The sequence below is a fragment of the Epinephelus moara genome, chromosome 6 (genome assembly GCF_006386435.1).
Source record: "Epinephelus moara isolate mb chromosome 6, YSFRI_EMoa_1.0, whole genome shotgun sequence".
Taxonomy (NCBI): domain Eukaryota; kingdom Metazoa; phylum Chordata; class Actinopteri; order Perciformes; family Serranidae; genus Epinephelus; species Epinephelus moara.
Genome location: NC_065511.1, coordinates 32597133 through 32620941, shown reverse-complemented (window position 1 = coordinate 32620941; position 23809 = coordinate 32597133). Strand labels below are relative to the sequence as shown.

The window sequence follows — 23809 nt, the reverse complement described above, 5'->3', positions numbered from 1 at the left end:
AAAATCGCTATGCCAAATTGGTTGTGGCCCAGTTTTGGTAGTAACACTAGATGGCAGTGTTGTGTAAAGAAAAACAAGAGCAGTCCTCTCTCAATTGTTGTCCGTGTCCGGAACCTTTGGATGCTGGCTGTTGGTAAAACCGGTCTGTAATTGAGAGTGCACTAGCTTCAAACGGTGATGTCGGTTGTTGTAGCAACCGTCTGAAAGCGCAACAGCGTGGACGTTGTATCTGTAGTTAGTTGTGTTGGTAGTAATACTAGCTAAATATTAGTTAACGTCGCGATATGTTTGCTAAAATTAATTTGAATGCGTCTCACGTTCACCGTCGAGTTGTGTTTATCTTGGTTTTGAATAAAGTTAGCTTAATGTGCTAAGTGCTAAGTGAGCTAAATACGCTAACCTAACACCGGTTTAGCTTCCAGACAGATTTCAATTTCAGTAAATGCTTTTTACCGTGCATTGTATGTTTGTATACTCGTTGTCTGATTAAGAAGAAAAGAAAATAGTTGCTCAGCATGTCGGGTGTCAGCAACCTCGTCCCTGCGCGGTTCCTGACCATCACAGCCCACCTCGTCATTGTTATCACCATCTTTTGGTCGAGGGTAAGAAACACAGATTTTATTCAATTCACTAAGCTTTATTGGCACAGTTACAATTTTATACAGTGAAAACTCAAAAAAGAAATGAACAACAATGTATTATTACAAATGCATAGACATAAATCTTCAAAAAAAAAATCAAGTGAAGGAGTAAAATAGAAAGGCAGAGTGTGATCTGTGATAAGATGAACTATATGTTGTTGTGTTGGTTGTCTCTCAGGCTGTGACATGCATTGACATGTCTTGCTGCATCTATGACGTTGACGCTATTTTTGTTGCATTTCAGTCTGGTCAAAGAGTTTACATTTAATTTTTTTAAAGAAGTTTGTTCTAAGGTCTTCATATGTGCTATACTGTAGCAGGAAATGTTGCTCTGTCTCCATTAGGGGTGGGCGATATGGCCCTGAAATAATATGATAATTTAGGGTATTTTTGCTATAAAGTTTTTCTCGACCATATGACAACTTAGTGGAAAAAAAGACAAATGTATATTAAGTCTGCAACTAAGGATTATTTTCATTGTCGACTAACCTATTGATTATTTCTTCGATTAGTCGACTAATCATTTTATCGAAAAATGTGTTAAAATGTTGAAAAATGTCGGTCTGTCTCTTCGAAACCCAAATTATGTCATCTAATGTCTTGTTTCGTACTCACGCCAAAGGGTTTTAGTTCACTGTCATGGGAGAGTGTGTAAAGCTGCCAATATTTTAACGTAAGAAGCTGCAGTAAGAGTATTTTGGGGTACTTTTATAGTACCTCTCTAAGAAAAATGACTCAAACCGATTAGTCGACTACTAAAATAGTCATCGATTAGTTGACTTATCGTTGCAGCCCTAATATAAATATATATATATAATTTTAAGAAATAGAAATGCAACAAATAAAGTGTTATAGTTTTACATGTCATGAGTTTGCCTTCAAATATTCAGTAAAACTAAACAAAAATGATCTCTCAATTCTTTAGTTTGTGAACAACAACAGTAACTCAGAGGGAGATTCAGATTCTGTATACAATATTAATAGTTCAACAAAATAAAATCTAATTTAAAAAAAGCTCCCAAATACAAAAAAATGTACACTGGGATCTATAAATCAACAGGCGATTTCCTTCCCTATTAGCAAAATCCCTAAATAATTTAGATGTGTTTTTTTTTTTCCACCTGGACCTTTATGCTCTGCCATTTCTCCTCTAATCATCACGCTGTAACCTGTGACAGGCTGTTATGCTACCATAACTATTGCACATTCACATGTATGTAGTTTTTTGTTGAGCAGCACGTAGGTTTACATTACCAAAGGTTTATGACAAAATCACTTGCCGACACAGACTCCTGTCTGCAAGAGAGGAGAGGGAGAGACGCTGAGCTGCTGCCAGAGGAGCCGCTGAATGAGTTCCCTCTGAATGGTAACTCATTAAAAGAGTCTGAGAGGTCTGGGGCTGTTCATAAAACATTCAGGATGCCCAGGCCTAACGACGCCACAGTTTATTCCACACTACTGAGGCTGCTCCCCTCTCTGGAACCTCCGCAGAGGCAGTAATAATTCTGCTTTCAGCCATACTTGTTGTTGCCGCGGGTAATAGTATTACATAATTTTTCATATGATATTAAAAATGATATCAATATTATTGTAAACCCTCTGTCTCCACCTGTCTCTGAGGACAGAGCTGACACAGCCTGTCTTCTCCAGGCAGCCAGGTCTGCTTGTGTCTGCCAGACTCTGTGGCCAGGGTGTGATCACTGAGTCTGAACATCAACATAGTCTATATCTTTCTCAGTTTCTGATCTGTCACAGCAGTCAGATCATTTGCCATTGTGTACTGTCTGTTTAGGGCCAAATAGCATTGAAGTTTGTTTTGGGGTTTTGTGGTGGATGTCCAGTTGTTGATGTAGTTTTCTAATAATCACAAACTCTCTGTTAGATGTGGGAGTTTCTTCATAACCAATAATGCAGTGTCACCTGAATATATACATTCACCACTGTTTCTCAAGCCAAATTTGTGATTGTTTTATTGTTAAACTGTTTGACTTTTTTTGTTTCACAGGAAAACAACGTGAAGGCTTGCTTGCCTTTGGATTACACCCAAGAGCAATACGACGATGAAGACAGGAAGTAAGAAAACATTTGACAAGCATACACACACAGAGTAGTAAGAAATAACTTGACACACAGGCATACGCATCTGCTAATTTGTCTCTCTCTGTCTCAGGTTGGTGGTGGCACTGGCAGTCACCCTCGGTCTGTTTGCTATAGAGTTGGCTGGATTCTTCTCAGGAGTGTCTATGTTCAACTGCAGCCAAGGTCTCCTGTGTATCCTTTACACTGATACTGTGCGTCTGTCGTTGATGAGGATTGATGTAAAAGATAAGATAAGCCTTTACTGATCCCCCAGAGAGGAAATTAGAGTGTCACAGCAGCACAGGGACAGAAATTAGTACTGATGAATATGAAGGTAGAAGAACAGGTACAGGTGAATAAAAACAAATATTCAATCAACAGTGGAGCTTAACACTAAATATGTTTTGGTGTCAAATTGTATCCAATTAAATGCCCGGGTAGCTGAATGGTCCTCGCACGTGCCACATAAGCAAGGTGTCTCTGGTTCAAGTTTCACTGAGGACTTTTTTGCCCTACCCTTCTCGCCCCCTTTGTTTCCCGCCCAACTTCAGTACCAACTGTCCAATAAAGGCAAACATGCCAAAATTTAATCTGAGAGTAATATTATACTCTGTGCAGAAACTGAGATGTTGATATGGAGCTCTCGTGCAGACAGGAGATAAGAGCAGCAAGTGGACAAAGAAAGTGAGGTGGGATTTCATTTTGGCCTAGAATTAATGACAGCCTCGACACACGCCAGGAAATTGGTGTCAAATGAAAAATCTCTTGAGGAGCCCTGTAGATAAATCAAGGTGTAAAATGAGATAAGTGACCCTAAAAAGTCATTCTAGTCGTCAGTTACAATTCCATGACTCCAAACTCCTGTTTACTCACCTCTTTGCCTACTATAGCAACGGGAGCTCATGCCAGTGCCTCAGTGGCTCTGCTTTTCTTTCTATTTGAGCAGTGGGAGTGTGACATCTACTGGTGGATCCTTGCCATTTGCAGGTTAGTGTATATTTACTCAATAATGCGTCTTTATTTCTCCCAAAGTGTTTTTTTGGTTTCCCTGACGGATGTTACACCCAGCACTGGCTGTCCACTGCAGCGCATCCGTATCGTTGTCTTTCTTTGTGTTTGAGAAGTGGGAGTGCTGGACATACTGGGTTATATTTGCCACCTGCAGGTTGGTCTGTGTCTGAGTGTATTGATGTGCATGCGTGTATTAGCCTTCAAGCGAGCAAAGTGATATAGCCTCTATAAATAATGAATGTGTGTAAGCACTGTGGCACTATCCTCAGTTGGTTTTCCCTACATCATATCTCTGTCTGTCTCTTTTTACAGTGTGCTACCCGCTTTTGTGGAGATTCTCCTGTTCATAGCTGTTTTCGGACTGAAGAAGAAGCCGCTATGAGAGACATGAAAGACAGTCCGGATGTGAAATGCTACAAATGAGTGTGGATGTGGACATCTGTTCTGATGTATCAACAGATAGGCTACTGTAGCAACAGAAGGTCTGTGATTCATTATCAGTGTGCTAAGGAATGAACTGATGAACAATGTTTAACGGACTTGTGTGCATAAACTGCACCAACAAACATCAGAGGGATGAACAAGCTGTCCTCGGTATTTAATGTTGTTCTATATTTTGAATAAGATAGATGCAAAAAAGGCAATAACCTTGTCAAGAGAAAAGTGATAATTTGTCATCTGTTTTTTAATGTTCTCACTTTGTCCCAAATATATTTTGTACATATTGTTTCTCAAACTGTCGATGGTTGTGTGTTCTTTTTGCTCTGACTCTCTTTGACTCTCTAGTCTATTTTCGCCTCCCAGGCACATCTTTTACACAGCACAAACCATTTACAAATAATGTCTCCTTCTCCCACATCAGCAGATCCCAACCAGGGTCTTAATCCAGTGTCTCTTCAATCATTTGAGTGGTGGAGCTTTTGAGATAATAAACAGCCTTTTTTTACTGTACCTGATGCAAAGCATGATACCCCCAGTTCTGCGATACATTAATAAAAGCTGGGCTACAACACTTACAGAGGAAGACATTTAAGCAAGAAGGTAACACTCATTTAAAGTACAAGGTTCGTTATTACTGCAGGATTTATTGGTTTAGTATTCAGTTCAGGTTTGTCATGAAACGAAAGGGATTTCATTCATGAAAGTTTGCTTATGTAAAATATTTTTAAATTAATGTATGCAAAACTGAAGTAGGACACAAATTTCCCATTACTTTTTTTCATTTATATTTTAATGACACCACAAAGATCAAATACAGACACCACACAAACAACACAAAGACAGTTCGCCAGAGATTACAGACTAAAATACATAATAATATACTTGTTTAGGAGATTATTATATCAACACTCCGTCTTAAGGGGGTTTCTGCCTTCTGCTTAAAGGGTTCAGAATCGTATTCCTAGTACTGGCTTATCTTTAGCATTCATAACAGTTCGTAAACTAAATCATATGCCTCTTGGTATATTCTTTGATGATTGTCCATGGTCTATCTAAACCATCTCTATAAAGCCCCTGCAGGGCTGAGGCTGCACGCTCCATCATTATTAATTCTATAAATCAATGCTTAATTAATTCATGTACCATTACTTTTAAAACTGTGGTCCAGTCATTAGTAAAAATAGACTAAAAAGACAAGTCAGACTAACAAGTCCATGAAAGCTCTTCTCTTCCTCCCTCCATGGCCCCGCCCACTTGTCCCACCTGTCATTTGGTCCGGGTTGTGAGGTTTTTAGTTCCTAGAGCCGGGACACTTAGCTGGCTTCACCAAGTTAAACCTAATTCACCTCGGCGTCACTACAGGGACTCTAAATTAACAGTAAACCATGGGTATGTATTGCGCGAATAATTTATCATTCAAGCAAACTCACCAGTGGCGTTTGTATTTGAGTAGACGTTGTAAGATGTTAGCGCCTAGCTCTATGGTCAAGCTAGCAAGCTAACGCTAATGTTTAGAAATAGGTTACGCTAATTGACTGACGGCAGTTCAGCAGCATTTTTACTGTAAGTAGTATCACTATAAAACAGCACGGGAGCACATTTTATTATTCTGTGTTTGAACAGTGTGATATTAGCTGGATAATTTAGTTGCTAACGTCAGTTGTTTAGCACAAAGCTAATATGACGGAACCGTTTATGAACGAACACTGACGTGGCTTTACGTTGTTAAGAGTTAGATGGTCAGTGATCCAAGCTAGAAAGCTGATATATTAACCGCACTTTGAAAGTAATATCTCTCCAGACTGATTATATAATAACTTAGATGATGATGCTATACAGCAGGGAGTATTTCTAACACATGCATCTTATCATAGTCTTATCTGTGCCTGAAACGAACATCAGTTAATGTTATACTAGTAGTCTGCATCCTGTTCTCACCTATAAGTGTCTTCATATCAAACTTAACTTAAGATGAGGTCAAGCAGAGTACAACTCGTATCTGATAAGTGACATTAATTCTGGAGTCCCCCAAACTGTCTTTACCGATAGATTACTACCCCTGAGTTTTTCATCAGTGTCAAGACTAGCTTCAGTTGTTCTTGATGAGATGCATCTGTATTTAGATTAGGCAAGGCAAAGTAAATTTATTTATATAGCACTTTTCATATCCAAAGGCAACACAAAGTGCTGTACAGCCCAGTCACAAAGCCTGCCTCGAGGGGCTGTGCAAATAGTAACTTCAGTTCAATTTCAATATCAGTTTAATCTGTAAAGTCCAATATTACAAATCAAAATTAACCTCACAGGGCTTTACAGCATACAACATCCCTCTGTCCTCACAGCAGATAAGGAACCCCCCCCCCCCCCCCCCCCAATGACAAAATGATACTTGGGGGGGGTAATATCATTAATTACTGAAACAATAAATATAAAAAAAATATGAATAATAATAATAGTAGTGGGCTGGGCATGCCTTGAAACAGTGGAGAGCAACATTAGCAAGAAGCAAAAACATATAGAGATGAGTTAGACTTCATACAGAGAATTACAAATGGAAAATCTGACACATACAGAAGTAAAAATGTGCAGAATGAGGTAACATACAGAACACAGACAAAAATGTTTGACATACAAATACAGATCCATGAGCACATAGACTGAGTGTAAGCTGCATAACTGTGCTTTTATTTAGGGATTAGATGGACAGAAAAGTAAGAAGAAGCATGGGGAAGGCAGAGCCAAGGAGAGACGTCTGTTTCTTGCACAAATAAAACACTTTCCCTTGTCTCGTAGCAGTGAACACCGGCACGTCTTTAGTGCTGTCCAGTCTGCTGTCCGTGCTGGTATTTGCTGGCATGCAGATGTTCAGTAAGCAGCTGGGGTCGACTGAGTGGCTCACCATCCTGGGAGGTTTCCTGGGCTCAGTCCTCTTCCTCTGCTCCCTCACTGTATCCTTGTGAACTGTTTCAATCCATGTTACGAGATTCTTAATATTTCATGCTTTATTTAAAGTAGCATTTTGTTGATGATTAGCCTGTGCTGTTATGTTGTTGTCTGTGAAGCACACATTCTCCAGGAAAAAGTTCCAGTCCCATTTTCTGCCTCATCTGATTTCTCTGAGTAGCTTGATTTCATGTGTGCGAGATCACACTGAGGAGTGTTCCACCTTAACTGTACTTCCAGGCATTTAATAATCTGGAAAACCTGATTTTTGGGAAGGGATTCCAAGCCAAGATATTCCCAGAGAGTAAGTAGCACCAATTAGTTATTTATTTTATTTATTCTTATTGATTTCTGATTAATTTTGTGAAATGAAATTATGCTTGGGAAAATTTTTTCCTCTCCACCATGACTCCTTCTTTTTCCAAGTTTCCAGCAGGATAAACATGCCAGCATTGATTAAAGGAATTAATAAGCTTGGAGATATACAATTCAGACGGGCCGGACAATTTGAAACCGATTCTCAACCAGAACCATTCCTTGATTTATATCCCTAGTGACAGCACTGAAATCAAACACTTGCTTTCAGTCTACAGCGTCCTTTTTTATTTGTTCACTTGATGTTTAGCCTCATATTTCTTTTATGACTTGTGGAGTCACATGTCAGTCCTGCTTACACTGAAACATGAACATACTTGATTATCAAAGCATATCCCGTACATCAGCATGCCGGCCTTTCCTAATAGGAGTTAACCCTTTTAACACACAGTCGGTCAGCGATTTAATAAGTAAATTAACATACCACTTTACCAACGGTATGCACATTTAATCTGGCATTAGCCCGCAATATCAGCGCTTTGATATATCACTCAGACGCTGCTCCTCACTTGTGTTCTTCAAATCTCAACTCTCAGTTCTGCTGTGCCTGTGCCTGTCGCTGTTTGCCTCTGGTTTGGTACACCGCGTCTGTGTCACCACATGGTATGTGAGAGTGCAGATCACAAATACCTATTTCAACTTCACATAACCCAGTTAAAAGAATTCGCCAAATGTATTTCATTCCATTGCTTTTTTTCTTTCTCTCTACTCCAGCCTGATATTCTCCCTCTTCGCCCTGTACTACATCAACAAAGTATCTGCCGCTCTGTACCAAGCAGCTGTTCCCGCAGTAACACCAGCCAAAGCTGCCAGCAAGGGCAAAAGGAAGAACTGATGAATCCGTTTGATCCCACTTGCATCCAGTGAAGCAGTTGCATATTTTATAATAATGTCTTACATCCATTACCCTTAGTGCACTTCTGCGGGCTTTTTAAAGATCACTCGGAAAGTGATGATCAGTTCAGTGACTACGAGTTTGTAACCATTATACGCGCATAGTTATTTTTTTACAGTGATCTCTAATTGAATTAAGGCCATGAAAAAAAGCAGCTATCTACATTCCACTGACGACATTTTCCTCAGCACTGTTTTTACACTGATTGCAACGAGATTGAATCACACCATCACGTTATCTGTTCATTCATCAGCGCATCAAGTTGCTTTTTTGTTTAATTCATTTTGTAATTAAACTTTGGAAAAGACCCTGAATGTGTTTTTTATTCTGTCCAGCCAGTGTTGTTTAGTTTGCAAATGCCAAGTGTGTTTGTTCAGGTAAGGTGTGGTTCAATCCTAAAACTACTCTTCTGTTTAGGAGAGGTCAGGGGAGGGACAAGGCGCCAGAGCTTGTTTCTCTTCCTCTTCCACCAACTGTGATTAAAAAATCCCCCTTGACAAAGTAACTAAACCACAGCTGCTTCATGATCGTCAGGAGTAGACTGGTTGTGGACTGACCCAGGTGAGAGAATGTGTGCACGGCTGTTCTGACAAGAATGTTAACAGCTATAACGATGTGAACATGAAGTTACATGCAGGTGATGTAACTGTTTGTGTCAAAGAGGGTTGGTGGATGCGTATACTTTTTTGGCAAGGTGACTTTTTAGAGTTAGAAAAAAGGGCTTACATCATGAGACAAATGTGAACAGGGAAGATAAAACCAGTGAAGTTCCCTTTGGGCAATAGTTAAACTCCAGCCCTTCCAGTGAACTGCACAGTGGCCAACAGGTCATGCTGTGGTTGTTCCTGGTGTCAGTGTGAACAGGGCGTTCCTGACAAAGAGAGTGGAACTTCCTTAGATAAACATGCTCTGAAAAAGATGTTTAATATAACGGTTTATCATATTTTAATCAAAGTCAGAATAAATCAATTTCATATCAGTTGACAGGGCCTGGTGGCAAATACATTTAAACTGTTATTATATGATAGTGTAATGGATTCTTTCTGACACGAAGCAGAAGAAGCCACTACTGGAGCCCAAAGCCCCCTCACAAAAGATCTTGACTCAGGCCATCTATAGGCCCAGACTTGCCCACACTTAACATGTCCCAGCGTCCTACAAGAGATGTCTGCTTCATGTTACTGTGCTGTTACAACCCACAACCCTTTTTATTTGTTGCATACTTTCCATATGCGGAAGTTGGACCTGAATTTTTCTATCTAAAGATGACATCATCTTAAAACTAAAAAGGGGAAGAAAAACTTGCACTAGAAGAAAAGGTCACACATGGATTTGTGTCTGTATCTGTTGCAGTGACAGTCTTGTGGGAACGCATGGGCAGGGATAGTGTTTGCTCATTGCCTTTTAACGTTATTTGCGCTCTCTCTGTGCCTCTTTGTCCATATCCCTCCCTCTCCCTCCCATCATATTGGGCGTTGCCTAGCTGACTATAAATTCTTGAGTACACTTCCATTGAGCTCCTGCACTCTTCACTGAATCTCAAACCACCGCCTCTGCTTCTGTGTGTCCTGGTAAGTCTGGCATATTTACTTTGACGCACATTTCACCACTACTTTAAGGTTGTGTATTTACAGACAGCGGATAATTCATGATAAAGATTGAAGCGTATTCTTCACAGTGTGACTATTTCACTTGAGGCTGCGTGCAGAAGCTGCTTTTTTGCTTTTAAGGTTTAGTCTGTGTTCAGCATGTTTTCTTGGGTGGGCGCAGGCATTTTTAGCGCATTACGCACGACGTCTGACAAGTAGCGGCTCGTCCTGCGTCTGTTTCTGTTATCTTCCCATGAAGTTAATTCACTCTTCTTTGTCTTCAGTTTCTGTGTACCTCAGTTTTTATGGGAACTCAGCCAGAAAATGGTGAAATGGAAGGGAAAGGCAAAGGGAGAGGAAGAGTGGGAGGCTTGAGATAAGGATTTTTAGTGCATGAGCCAGAATATGATGTCTAACGGCAAGAATTTGCTCCGAGCGCCAGCACGACCAACACCCACATCCTCACTTAACAATGTTAGTTTTGGATGAAGGAGCCTTGGTCAGTGCCAGACCTAGAATATTCGGGGCCCTGGACAAGCCCCCTCACCCCACATTTTATTATTTTATTATTGTTAATAGAAGTAGTTGTATCTTTTGTAGTATTGTATTTTTCACTAACCAGCAAGAGAACAAGAGCTAATGAAGAATAAATAAATAAACAACATAGTTAACAGCAACAATAACTGAATATGGAATGTACAAATTGGCACATTTTCATTTTCTCTTACTCTAATGCTCTTCACAAACACTCCACTCCACTACTTCCCTAATGCTTGTTTTTTTTTAATGCACCCCTTCTTTGGGTGGCGCCCTGTGGTGGCTGCCGATGTCGCCTACAGTAAGCTCTTCTACCCAAGCAAACGTAGTAATACAACAAGTGTAGAAATACGCTTATAAGTAAAGTCCTACATTAAAAAAATATTATTGGCCTCAAAATAGACTTAAAGTACAAAAAGTAAAAGCATTTGTCAGACAAAGTGTTAGACATTTTGCAGAAGTAACAGTTATAAGCTAATGAAGTTCCACCTCAGTTAATTCAGATGGTAATCTAAAAAGTTGTAATTAGTCCAGGTGCAGTTCGAGGGAAGGGAACAGCTCTTTTTATTCTTATCTGTATGTAAAATATGATTCTGTCAGATAACTGTTGTGACAAAAAGAAGCATATATCCCATAAGATTTTTACTCAGACGTGTCTTACCTCCTTTCAGCACTCATTTCTGCAGCCATGACTGAGTTGGAGAAGAGCATGGAGTCCCTGATTATGGTGTTTCACCGCTATGCCAAAGAAGACGGCGATGAAATGACCTTAACCAAGAAGGAACTGAAAAAACTATTGGAGGCAGAGTTACCCACCTTTCTGAAAGTAAGAATCTTCTGCCTTCCATCAAATCTAACCTCTATCCTCAGCACTGATCAATGCACACGTGTAACTTACTGCATGCTGAACTTGTTCTTTCAGGCCCAGAAGAACCCCAAAACTGTGGACTGCATCTTGAAAGATTTAGACCAAAACAAAGATGATAAGTTAGACTTTGAAGAGTTTCTTCCCCTTGTCGTCGGCCTCTCGATGGCCTGTGAGAAGTGTTACACACTCCATGAGAAGAAGAAGAGCAAGAAGTGATGGCCAACTATTAGGGAGAATGACGATGTAGATTATTTTACTAGAGTAAAAGAATTTTGTAGCACAAATGTGTGCCTGATCACAAGTAAAAACAACCCTTGACAAAATGTCATCTTCTGTTTGTTTAATTAGTCTTTTAGTTGGGTACTAAATACTTCATGGGTTCCCAGCTGGTCCAGCCATGGGGTCCAGATTTCTTCTATGTTATTAGTTCACGTCCACAGAGTTGAATAAATTCAGCGTCATAATTGCGTTTGTCCATGTCATCGAGCTCTGTTAAGTAGCTGTCTGTTATTCACTCACTCTACAGCAGGAAACGGCACCTCAAAATAAAAGCTCTGTGCCAGAAATTCACTGTACTTCAAAATAAAGTATGATTTTTTTTTTTTACAAATTTGACACATTCGCGTGGCACTTGTGGTCCATTCAATGTGGACCTGCAACCCACTTTTGGACCGCAACCCATCAGTTGGGAACCACTGAAGTACTTAATTTCCCTGATTCTTGAGGAACAATTGTATACGATCTGAGCCATGTATTTCTTGTACCAAACCAAACGGCAGAATACATGTTAGCATTTTCCTTTTTTGCAAATCACAGATATGTAGTGGTTGAAACTTTACATTTCTCTATGTTTCAACAACGCCGTGGTTGATCTGGTTATGTACACACAAGCCGCTTAGTTATGGCTTAGAAAAGATCATGTTTGGGCTCAAAATACTTGGTTATGATGCCACAATAATGTCTGGGAATGTAGCGATGTCTTGCTTAAAAAACAAAGAGTGATTTGCAGCTTGGCAGCCATCTCATCTAGGTGTCACGCCTACCACTCCCTTCACATTCCAATGACAAATTCAGCCCATATGTATCTTATCAGAACTATGTCAGAAATGATATGCAAAGTATGAAATGTGATGTATCTATGGTTTGCAGAAATGTACAATGCCAGCATTTTCTTTTGGCAACTGGGCTGCATGTACACATGGAACCCGTAGTTAAGAAGAGTTCTGCCAATGCCAGAGAAATACCTCAGAAAGCACAGAGAATATTGATGACTTCACATCTGAAACACATCATCTCACTCATAAATACTCCTTGAAGGTTGAATCGAGGCAGCGGTTTTATACAGTATGTAAATGCTTCAATATGGGAATGTGCTGGTAGCAGATGTTGCAGGGTGCAGCCCTCGTGCCTATATGTCATGAGTTAGGGGTTAGGCTTGTGCCAAATAAGCATGCTTATCAGCGCTTACAAGATTTGGTGGGGTTTGATAGTTAATGGTTTTTGGAGATGGCTGTGTTTCTGTTAAGGTCTCTCTCCAGTTTAGATCCACCTGCGTCTCCACCTTACATGCACATTCTTCAGTCATCTCACACATGGGGCACTTAAGACTTTTTATTCTAAGTATGAATATCCCTGAAGAGATTTATTGCCACTTGCACCAACCAACACAGAATTCAACAGAAGTACTGTATATGAAGTGGTTAAAAAGAAGGTTATAGTGCAGCCAAAGGACATGGTAAGGCATAAGGTTCAATACTTTGTACATTTTTTTATAAGGCTCAATATCAGGGAGGTATTAAAAGACACTCTGTTTTCATTTTTTTTCTCCAAGTAAACAATATTCTAAAGCCCGTGGGCCAGAATCACAAAAGCTCTCTCTGTCTTTCCAGCCTCGGTCTTGGGATAGTTGGCCAGTAGAGAGATCTTGCTGTGAAAAGAGGACACACAAACTCTAAAATACATGGGGGAGGGGAGGAGTTTAATGCTGTAAGTTCTACAAAATATTTAAAAGTAAGTGCTGAATCCAAAGGCTCTGTTGTATTTAAGTGTCCCTGTAAGCCAAGACAGTGTAGGGAAGTGGAAGGGTGTGAAATCGAACCAATCCAAGCAGCTAAATGGAATTCAGCCATCGTTAGTTAAATCATGTACACCTGTGCTTTCCCAGCAGTGCCAGTCGAAATCCATGTGCAGGCTTATCTGCACAAAAACTTAAAGAAAGCAGCAACTGAATGAATAACCGAGGAACAAATGCAGGAGAACAGAACAGGGGCCCTGGGGCACACCTGCACACCACAGGTCAGCTGGTGAGGACATTAAATTCCCAATGACAATAGGGCACTGCCTGCTTCACAATAAGAGGCAAACAATCAAGGACAAACAGGCTCCTGGCTCGATGCTGAAGCCTGGACAGAAAACAGTGTTACATGCTGCACAAATCAATCATCTGAATAACATAACATGAGGCAGTGGTTCCCAACTGGTGGGTTGTGGTCCAGAATTGGGTCACATGTTCATTCTGAATGGACCACAAGTGACTCACAAACATATCAAGTTTGTAAAAAATACACTTTATTTTTAAGTACAGTGAATTTCTGGCACAGAGCTTTTATTTTGAAGTGCTGTTTCCTGCTGTAGAATGAGTGATTAATGGACAGCTACTTAACAGAGCTCGACAACATGGCCAAATACAAGTATGACGCTGAATGTATTCAACTGTGTGGACCGTGAAGTAATGACTAAGGAGAAATCTGGACCCCGTGGCTGGACCAGTTGGGAACCACTGACGTAAGGGATGTCAAGTAATATAATAGTTAAAAAAAGGCAGCTTCAGTGCTGGGTCTTAAACAAAAGCCTGGCTGTAATTTACAGGGGTGGAAGTAACACATTTCATTTACTCTCATTACTGTCAAACAAACAAATCATATCTCCATATCTCCAGCGCTCAGCAACTCACACCAAAACAAACTAGATTGACAAATAGCACTATGGGTAAGAGGAAAAATATTTGATACTGATTTTGGAGTGAAATATAGAACAGAAATAAAAACCGTTATGTGTTAAAAACACTATCAAAATAAAGTGTCACCACATTTTGTTCCTTGTCATGTCAGTTGATCTACTTCTGACTTTTATCTCACTAGTTTACATTTTCCAAGTAATTTTTACCTCTTACCTCCTTACTTTTTTTCTTTTGAAAGTGACTCTTTGTACTTTACAATGACATTCGATAAGCTTTGTTTTCTCCAGTAAGTAGTGATTGCTATAAGTTTAGCAAGTAAGTTAGATGCCATAATAAGATATCAAAAACCTACACATCGAAACACACTTCTTCATGCTGCAAGTTTTCACCCCATTCGTCTCAAAAAAAGTCTACCGTTTAGTCAGCTCATCAGACTAAATAGAATCTGTGCTGTCTCAGAACAGTATAACGAAAGTAAAGATGAGATGCTAACAAAGTTCAGAGAAAGGAATTGCCCAGAAGATTGGCTTGTAAATGCAGAAACAAAAGTAGACTCAAAAAGCAGAGATGCATATCTACAAATAAAGAAATCTTTAAAACCTAAGCCGAACCTTGTATTCTGCACTACATTCACACCCAAAAACAAAAATATTAAAAGTGTAATTCTTAAACATTGGCACATCCTCCAAAATGACTCAGCTTTAAAAAGCACTTTTACTGATCCACCTATGGTCACTTTTAAACGAGGAAGAAACATAAAGGACAGAATAGTCAAAGCATACCATCAGCCTGAAGTCACAAACAGGAAACTTGCAATAAATCATCTTCAAGGCAATTTTAAGTGCTGTACCTGTATAAACTGTAAATTCACCAGAAAATATTAAACAATTTAATCACCCTGTCACTGTGGTGTACCTAATAAAATGTCCATGTGAAAAAATATACGTAGGTGAAACATCCCGATCCCTTAAAGAGCGAATTACAGAACATAGGAGTGCCATTAAAAGAAAGGACTTCACCAGTCCTGTGGCGAGACACTTAATGAAATGAATCACCCTCTCTTTTCTCTGTTTTTCTTAGGCATTGAAGTTATTAAACCAAATCAAAGAGGGGATAATGTTAACTTCATGAGAAAAAGGAGAGAAGCATTTTGGATTTTTTATCTAAAAAGTCNTCAAGAAATGAGCCAAACCAATCGAGAAAAACTGTAAAAGAAAGGACTTCACCAATCCTGTGGCGAGACACTTAATGAAATGAATCACCCTCTCTTTTCTCTGTTTTTCTTTGGCATTGAAGTTATTAAACCAAATCAAAGAGGGGATAATGTTAACTTCATGAGAAAAAGGAGAGAAGCATTTTGGATTTTTTATCTAAAAAGTCTCTCCCAACAGGGTATGAATGAGGATTTTTCAATTAGTGATTGTTTGTAGTGGGTCTTATGTGTGTTAATCTAGTGTATTTATAAAATGTATTCTTTACAATTCTTTACAACTTTAAATCACCTCATGTTACTGCTCTCTCGCTCACGACCAAACAAGGTACCTATTTGTGCAGTATGTTTCTTGATGACCCTGATGAAGGCCACAAGCCGAAACGCATCGGTCAATAAAGTTGTTTTTCATACCACAAGTGTTGCTGGAGCTCTTTTGACATAATACGATATCAGAAAGATTGTCACACTTAAATGTACTCAAAATATTATAGATATAATTTTGGAGGATGATAAGTAGGCCACTGAACACAGAGATAACACTGAAAAGCAGTGATTTGGTCCTTTAAGCAGGAGCTCATGCATTGTCTTCAATTCACCACTAGATGGCACAACACTCTTAAAAAACAGTTTTCAGTCTGGTGGTTCTCTCAGGAATGCCTTCACTGGCTTCACTCCAGTTCCACCACTAGAGTGAGAGGAGACACTGTTTTATAGAAGTAAATGTTGGTTTCAGTGACTGCGCCGGTTCTGTTGTATGGTGCCATCTGCTTCTTCACCATGCTCACGGTTGTTAATAGAAACAAACTCTTGAAAGTAACCCATCTGACAAGCAAAATCATTCCTAACCTATCTGACAGTGTCACCTCATCTCTGACCCGTAAAGCACTTAGAATCACACAGGACCCAGACCATCTACTCCACCAATACTTCATTCCCCGCCCTCCGGCCTACCTCTGTGCAAAAAAGCCAAGTTCAACAAGAGTTTCATTCCTGCAGCTATACGTGCCCTGAATGAATGAATGAATAACATCTGTCTGATAATGTTCCAGCCTGCTTGTATGTCTGTGTAATTGCTAACGTCATGTAACCCCCGATTGTCTGTTAATGTTTTGCACTGACTGTAAAAAGAATTTCCTTGCCTAAATGAGCTAAACTAAACTAAACTAAACACCAAGCAACAGATGGCGCCAAATCTACTCTCAACACATGTATTACAGTGGCTATGCTCTAATGAATTGTGACGTTTCATCAGGATTGTCTTCCAGGTTAAATTGATCTATTTTTTGTCACTAGATAACAATGATCTATGTAGGCTATTTAAATTTAGTTTTACATAAAAAAGGCACACAAATGGTTTTGAGAAAAAATAATCCTCCTTTGAAGTACAAATGTAAAGTTAGACCTTCAGAAAGTGGGTGAAAACCTTCATTGGCATCCTGCCTCAAAACATTATTTAGTTAGTGGGGTTGTGTAGTTGAAGAAGTGGATGTACTACTAGGTAGATGGGTATGTTTCGAGGAGGAAGTGGGACCTTATTTTGGTTGGGTATGCTGTAAACAGTCAAAAAAATACCCCATATACCTGTGCATACCCTCCACTGGTGTGCCATGATGCAAATCCAGGTGTGCAGTGGGATTTTGTGGTCATCACACATTATTACTGCAATGATCAACTGGGCCCGTACAAAAGATTCTGAATGAATTTTTAACTGACTGTATCAGTATGTTGTGCACACCCATTTCCTAATAAAGAGGCAAATTCTACCTAAAAAAAATGTAATTTAATTTAATTTAAAAAACCTTAACTGGGAACCTTTTTGTCACTGTTCATGTGTGGGAATTATAAGTGTGTGACACATCATATTATTTTATATTATTTCCTGTTTAAATTGATGTATTATTTATGCTTTGATGTATTTTTAAAAAGTTTAAAATTAATTCTTGAATCATTTTGTTAAATATTTCATGAGTAGTAGCTGGCTGTCAATTGTTATTTGATATTGGTAAATAAAAACAAACATATATGGGGCGTTATAGAGGCTATTGTGCACAGATATAAATACAGGTGTGCCTTTAGATTTTGGCTTTCCCTTTGGTATGTCTTGGGCACAAAAAGTTTGAAAGCCACTGCCAGCTTGCCAGTGTTATGAGCTAGCATTGATAGCTATTTACAAAGTGATAGCAGTGCTGACAGCTTGAATCAGGCCAGTTTATTTGGCTTGATTCCAGGGCATCAATCAACTCGAGTATCAGCCAAATTGTGCAACCAAACACTGCTCAAATTAATTCTTCCTGCGTGCCGAGTTCCAGCTAATGCTGGGCTGGGTCATTTTGGCTTCTTGGGTAGAATTAGCCAACATTTTTCGCAAGCTTGCTGGAGACATACATCCGGAAATAACAATGATTAGCCTGAAGAAAAGGCGACAAGGTTTCAGATAATCTAGGGTTGTTATAGTTAGATATATAGTTTGGCCCCTGAGCCTCAATAGCGGGGCAAAATCAAGCGTCAGCCTCCAGGGCTGAAAAATGAAGCCAATGGGGAAGTGCCCAAAACTGCAGTTCCTCTAATGGCCACTTGAGGCTGGCTCCAGAAGCGAGTCAATCCTCACAGACCCCCATCTTAAAATGCCCAGCTTTATAGCAGAAATACATATGTTTACAGCCTGGTACAAAAAAAATCATCTTGGTCCTTATAGCTAATTTCCCCATACATAACAGCTGTACGGGGGTGGGTGTGAATTGTTACATAACTCACCTGTTTACATTTTAGTAAGGCTTAAAGTTATGCATAGTAAGCGCGAGCTGCTTTGAGTTACACCCTGTCTGCAGGCAGTGTCATCTGCTTGTCAGTCAGATTTTGTTGGTTTATGCATCATCATCCTGCACATGCTAAACTCATGTCAAATATTTTCTAATTTTACAGTTAACTGACTTACCCCACACCCAGACACTGTCAGAAAAAAATCATGCACCTGTTATGTGATGGGAATTCACTTTTTTTTGTTGCTGTTTACACTTTGACAGGTGGTGTCATACTGATCATGAAGAGATTACAGCCACAACAGCATGCAGCTGCTGGATTATATTAGAAAATGTAATATGCATGATGCATCTTTAAAAAACTGTCTTTTTAAACACTGACTTCTGAGACTGGACAGTAAAACAAAGAGTTTAGCTCATGTTCATGGCGCAGACTGCAGAGATACAGAAGCTCTCCAGCAGTGAAACTGTAACTCACACCCCAGCCAGCAGACTGCGGAAAGATGAACTTTTTTTTGTAATTAACACCACATGATCCTCCATCTCTATTCCCCCCCCCCTGCGAGGAGAATCTGATCGTATTCAATAAGTGAAAGTAATATGGCCAAAGTGAAGAGAGGCTGGAGCTGAGCAGAGTGAACTGACCTATAAAAGGGGACTTGGCAGGGGGCAAGCGAGGGGAGGAGAGGAAGAAAATGCTTCCTTTCTGCTGCCTTGGAACACACGAGTGGAAAATGGAGGTTGGGTTACATAACCGTAGAGCGGGGTGAATGGGGAGTGAAGAATGTGTGAGAACAGTCAGGACACTCACACTGACACACTTTGAGGCTCATACCCAGCAGACTTGTGACAGATTTTATTTAGTTTAGTTGAACTAAAGTTAAGCATTTACTGCTGCAAAATGAGGCATTCAATTGGTTTCTACTCTGACTTTTGATGACAGCAGGAGTGCAGTAACTATTCAGCCATCACAGATCAATTCAAGTGAGAAACATGCATTAATTTAAATACTAGTTTAAAATGGCATGAAAACACCCACTTTTCTTGGATGTTCAGAGTCTTTTGAATAAAATAAATCACTTTTAGATTTGCTAGAGTTGCATGAAGCATTGTTTTGGTTGTCTTATCATGGCCAATGTTTTCAAAGCGTTCAAGGGGTTGCCAATATTAGACTGAATATAATCTTATTAATATAGAACGTTAGCAAAACTCTAGGATAGACGAGACAAACATGCAGGCAGGCAGACAAATGACTTCAAACACAAACAGAGAGACAGTTACACAGACAGAGAGACAGACGGATAGACACACACACACACACACACCAGAGAGACAGACGGATAGACACACACACACACACACACATACACAGCTATGAGTCATTGCTTTAAATTCACCACTTTGGGCTGGGCTGAAACCCACTCACTGTAACTTTCCATTTGCCCTGACATATTTTCTCCAGACGGCGGCACTGAGCAGCTCCTCAATGATGAGCCACGCCTTAGATGGTCTTAACCAGCTATTCACCAACACGCACATGCAGTGTCAACAAAGGCAACCCTTTGCTTTATTGTAACACAAATATAAAGATGGTCTACGTCTTCTGGCTCAGTTTTGACACAAAACTGGTGAAGCGAGTTTGGGAGTGGATCACATGTCCTCAGCATGAATCACTGCTGCTGCTGTGGTGTACAAGCCCCTGCGTNCCCTTTGCTTTATTGTAACACAAATATAAAGATGGTCTACGTCTTCTGGCTCAGTTTTGACACGAAACTGGTGAAGTGAGTTTGGGAGTGGATCACATGTCCTCAGCATGAATCACTGCTGCTGCTGCTGTGGTGTACAAGCCCCTGCGTATGTGTGTGTGTTTGTGTGTGTGGGTGTGTGTTGAACCTTTAAGAGGAGGCTTTCCCCCACAGTCTGACAACAGTCTCACCTGGGTTAGCCATTGACACAGACGTGATCTCTCTTCACTCGGGGGAAACGTGAACTCTGAGGTGAGTACTGATGGAAAGCTAGATGTCGCTGATGGTGGGGGAAAGAAAGAAAACAGCAGCATACAGTTCAGAAGCTGAGCGTGAGAGATGCAGTTGAAATGCTGGAATGTAAACTGACATGATTGCTGAAGCTAAAGCTTGAGAGTTATGTCATTTATTATAGCTTTATTCAGTGCTCTGGGGATTTTTCAACCATATGGTGTTAATTTTGAACCTCTGACTTTTACATCCTGAATGCTCTTAGTCTTACATGTGATCTGACAATACAGTTTCTGTTAATCCAACATGTTCTAGGGGTGTTTCCTCACTATAAATAACTTTTTTTTTTCTCCAGCTACAGCCATGGATGCTCGCCTGGAAACAGCCATTAGAAACATTGTGGATATATTTATGGAGTATGCTGATGATGAGGGCAAGAAAAACCAGTTAAGTCAAGAAGAGCTGAAGAAGTTGCTGGACTCAGAAATAAAAAGCGAAGAGTTCAAAGTAAGAGACTCAGCACACTCACTTTACATGATGCTATTCTTAAAATACATGCTGCTTTTTATTCGTCACTCAGGTGTTCTGTTGTTTAACTCTACCATTGTGTTTTCCAGGAAAAAATCAATTCAGCTGACATCGAGGAGGCCATTAAGTTACTGGATAAAAACCACGATGGAAAGGTCAACTTCCGCGAGTTCTGTCGGTGTGTGTCTATTCTCGCTAAATGCTACTTCCACGCGAAGACAGGCAGGGGTGGCAAGAAAGGCAAGGGCAAAGGGCAAGATGATGACGCAGAGGACTAAAGAAGATGGACTGCAAAGCCTTAAAATGTTTGTAGCACCTTAATAGATTCATATGTCTTTTATACATATGACATTTACAGTATATATATGTTACATGTGACACAGCCGACCCTGAAAACAGATGCTGCAGGTATAAGGCCAGTGGAACATCCATTCATTTAAACATGAATGTAAAATGTGTTATTGTATCTCTGTAACTGGTTTTCAAAGATCAATTCAATGCTTCCTGTAAATAAATTAAAACAGTGAAGTTGCTCTGGGCTTCCTTGTCTGTTTATGGCAGTTATTGCAGGTGTAGTTGATACAGTAGGTATCTGGTGTCACTGCTGTGGAGGGAAACAAGCATGGGCTTATTAAACATTCATCAGACATCACCTGCTGTGTTCTCCAGTGCACATATCCTTGTCAGTGCTTCCTCAATGGAAATGTTTCTGTTCTTTCCAATACTAGTGACTAAAGGCGCCGTAGGTTTATCCGTGCATGAATTTAACTCCACCTTTATATTGTTTTATTTGTTGTTGCCCAGTAATCCATTCATAAGTTTTATTAGCACACTTGCCCTGCTCAGGAACACTTAGGTGCAATAATAGGAATGTGTCCATACTATTTTTAATATCAATATATATATACATCATGCTGGAAATCTTGCCCACTCGCAACACTGCAGGACTCTTTGCAGAAAAAAAATATTATTTATTGCACCGTGACGTACGTTTCGAGCTGTGTGCTCTCATTCACCCTTTTTCATCTACGACTAACGACTCAGCACCTGCCCTCCCACGGTGAGATGTGCGTGCCTTTGGTTTGATGTTTTAATCTCCCCATAAACCAGCTCCACCGGTCCTTGAATGATCCAGTGTTTAAAGCCTGATTTATGGTCCTGTGTTAAATCAACGACGTACCTACGTCGTTGCCGTGACGCCGTCGTAAACCCTTCGAACTTCTCCGTCACTCCATTTCGTCGTGGTGCAATTCACCGCCAGAGCGGTAGGGGGCTGCGTTCCTTTCCTGAATGGTTATCGTCATCTCTAGTTGATTCTTTGTTTAGCTTCCGGCTTTTCCGGTCACAGTGAACAATGATGACCGAGAGAGAGAGAATCTTGCTGGAGTTGGAGTTGTTGGTGCTCATATTTTCTGACTTCCTCAATGAGTCGCTCCTCGACTTGATCCATGCTCTGTCTGTGTACAACAACAAGATGTTTAAAGATGGCGGGGATGGCGCAATCTGGAAATACGGAACCGGAAATGCGTTGCTACCAAGCAAACCAATCACAGCCCTCTCGGTGTGCGCTGGGTCTGCGTTGCCTCGATGACGTGTAGTTACATTTTTTGGGAGGTGCACGTCAGGCTATGCCGGGGGCTACGGTGAGCCTCCTGCATAGCCACGTACCCTACGACGTAGGTACGTCATTGATTTAACGCAGGACCATAAATCAGGCTTAACCCTATGGGCCCAAACGACGCAAAGTGTGTCCAAATTCACACCTGTTTTTCTCTATGGATTTTCTCCGCAACCATATGTCATAGCGAGAAGCCACTCATATCACATGAAACAGTGGAAAAATTATAAAGTTACACTAAAATTATGTATAACAAAGCTTTCATACAGCTTTGCACACACATTATTCTTGTATGGATTACTCGCGAATGCAGGGTCGCACAGAAATGCCACGCATATCACATGATCAACTGTCTACAAAATAAAAACCTGAGGAATTTCTTCACAATCCATTATACAGATCAGTCACTTCATATAGTGAGGAATAATATCATTACTATTTTTCTATGATCTTAGATGTAAATATTGCATGTTTCTTTCAGATAAAACACATTTTTGACTTGTGAATGAGTCAATGGAATTTCTTGCAATAATGAAAAAATACTGTCAAACATGTCCGCCTGGCACAAACCACATGTTTTGGACAACTGTGAAGTGACAGAATGTCCCACCATCATGGTTCTTATATTGCCAGATTCCAGAGAGTCTTCCCTCTTCATATATGGCAGAATATGTCAACTTCCAACTTGCTACGGTGAGATACATGTAAAAATGTAAGAATTTAGTAACACAGATTTTTTTTTCATTGATATAAAAATTGATATAAAGTACAGGCACATAGATGGACATGTAATGATGGCAAATCTGGTTAGCCCAGATTGTCCTGAAAAAAATACAAGATATAGCGTGTGTATGTAGCCTTTATAATGACTGTGATATGAGCTTAAAAGTAAAGGCAGTAAAAATACTCCAAAAAAGGCCCAGGGCCCATGGGTTTTAACCAGTTTGTGTGAGAATGCAACTCTGCAGGCAGGTCATGTAGTTATAAACCTGCACAACCTGTGGAAAGCTGTTAGCCTAAATCAGCTAATGTCACATTCTGCTTCTCTGTCCCTCCCTCCGGCCTCATTCCCACCTCTTCAAATCTGCCCATGGCTGTCCACCAAATGCCCTTTGACCATTCCACCTGCAGCTACATCACTGACTCTGACCCCAGCCACTCCCTCTGGTGGCTGCATTAGAACAGGTGGTGCAGGTTTACCATTCAGGTCCAGCTGATGGCAACAACAGCCTAAAGCAGTGCAGGTAACATTAGGATGTACATTTAGTGTTAAATTTGTTCCAAGATTGATTTTCTAGCATGTCCAGATCTAAGATTACTGTCATCTGACTCCACGCAAGTGCACAGATGTATTTGATGAGGCGTCTATAAGCCAAT

At 40.2% G+C, this 23809-nt stretch overlaps 4 protein-coding genes across 6 annotated transcripts; all 4 read left to right on the top strand.

Moving 5' to 3' along the window:
* Positions 1-152: 152 nt before the first annotated feature.
* On the top strand, positions 153-4467 carry tmem107l (transmembrane protein 107 like). 2 transcript variants are annotated; one of them, XM_050046486.1, is made up of 5 exons: positions 153-602; positions 2647-2714; positions 2812-2912; positions 3789-3885; positions 4044-4467. In XM_050046486.1, the coding sequence occupies exons 1-5, from the start codon at positions 516-518 to the stop codon at positions 4111-4113; spliced, it is 423 nt and encodes a 140-aa protein (XP_049902443.1). In that variant the 5' UTR covers positions 153-515; the 3' UTR covers positions 4114-4467. The 2 variants fall into 2 exon arrangements, with proteins under 2 accessions (XP_049902443.1, XP_049902442.1); XM_050046485.1 differs by lacking the exon at positions 3789-3885 and adding an exon at positions 3611-3707.
* A 959-nt stretch (positions 4468-5426) lies between these two features.
* On the top strand, positions 5427-8693 carry krtcap2 (keratinocyte associated protein 2). Of its 2 annotated transcripts, none has more exons than XM_050046386.1 (5): positions 5427-5561; positions 6969-7120; positions 7356-7419; positions 8027-8093; positions 8205-8693. In XM_050046386.1, the coding sequence occupies exons 1-5, from the start codon at positions 5558-5560 to the stop codon at positions 8323-8325; spliced, it is 408 nt and encodes a 135-aa protein (XP_049902343.1). In that variant the 5' UTR covers positions 5427-5557; the 3' UTR covers positions 8326-8693. The 2 variants fall into 2 exon arrangements, with proteins under 2 accessions (XP_049902343.1, XP_049902341.1); XM_050046384.1 differs by having other exon boundaries at positions 6966-7120.
* Positions 8694-9850: 1157 nt separating this feature from the next.
* On the top strand, positions 9851-11702 carry LOC126391544 (protein S100-A1-like). The gene is made up of 3 exons (XM_050046387.1): positions 9851-9956; positions 11183-11337; positions 11434-11702. Exons 2-3 carry the CDS (start codon positions 11200-11202, stop codon positions 11593-11595), a joined length of 300 nt encoding a protein of 99 aa, XP_049902344.1. The 5' UTR covers positions 9851-9956; positions 11183-11199; the 3' UTR covers positions 11596-11702.
* An 8448-nt stretch (positions 11703-20150) lies between these two features.
* s100w (S100 calcium binding protein W) lies at positions 20151-21348 on the top strand. Its single transcript, XM_050046477.1, has 3 exons — positions 20151-20307; positions 20642-20793; positions 20904-21348. Exons 2-3 carry the CDS (start codon positions 20650-20652, stop codon positions 21090-21092), a joined length of 333 nt encoding a protein of 110 aa, XP_049902434.1. The 5' UTR covers positions 20151-20307; positions 20642-20649; the 3' UTR covers positions 21093-21348.
* Positions 21349-23809: the final 2461 nt, after the last annotated feature.

Bases quoted from the DNA above. Each gene is read 5' to 3' on its own strand.
- tmem107l (XM_050046486.1), top strand. From the start codon at position 516: ATGTCGGGTGTCAGCAACCTCGTCCCTGCGCGGTTCCTGACCATCACA. The intron at 2,715-2,811 runs GTAAGAAAACAT...TCTCTGTCTCAG, and splicing joins TACGACGATGAAGACAGGAA to GTTGGTGGTGGCACTGGCAG. The intron at 2,913-3,788 runs GTATCCTTTACA...TGTTACACCCAG, and splicing joins CTGCAGCCAAGGTCTCCTGT to CACTGGCTGTCCACTGCAGC.
- krtcap2 (XM_050046384.1), top strand. The intron at 7,420-8,026 runs GTAAGTAGCACC...CTCAACTCTCAG, and splicing joins AGCCAAGATATTCCCAGAGA to TTCTGCTGTGCCTGTGCCTG. The intron at 8,094-8,204 runs GTATGTGAGAGT...TCTCTACTCCAG, and splicing joins CGCGTCTGTGTCACCACATG to CCTGATATTCTCCCTCTTCG.
- LOC126391544 (XM_050046387.1), top strand. From the start codon at position 11,200: ATGACTGAGTTGGAGAAGAGCATGGAGTCCCTGATTATGGTGTTTCAC. The intron at 11,338-11,433 runs GTAAGAATCTTC...TTGTTCTTTCAG, and splicing joins AGTTACCCACCTTTCTGAAA to GCCCAGAAGAACCCCAAAAC.
- s100w (XM_050046477.1), top strand. From the start codon at position 20,650: ATGGATGCTCGCCTGGAAACAGCCATTAGAAACATTGTGGATATATTT. The intron at 20,794-20,903 runs GTAAGAGACTCA...TGTGTTTTCCAG, and splicing joins TAAAAAGCGAAGAGTTCAAA to GAAAAAATCAATTCAGCTGA.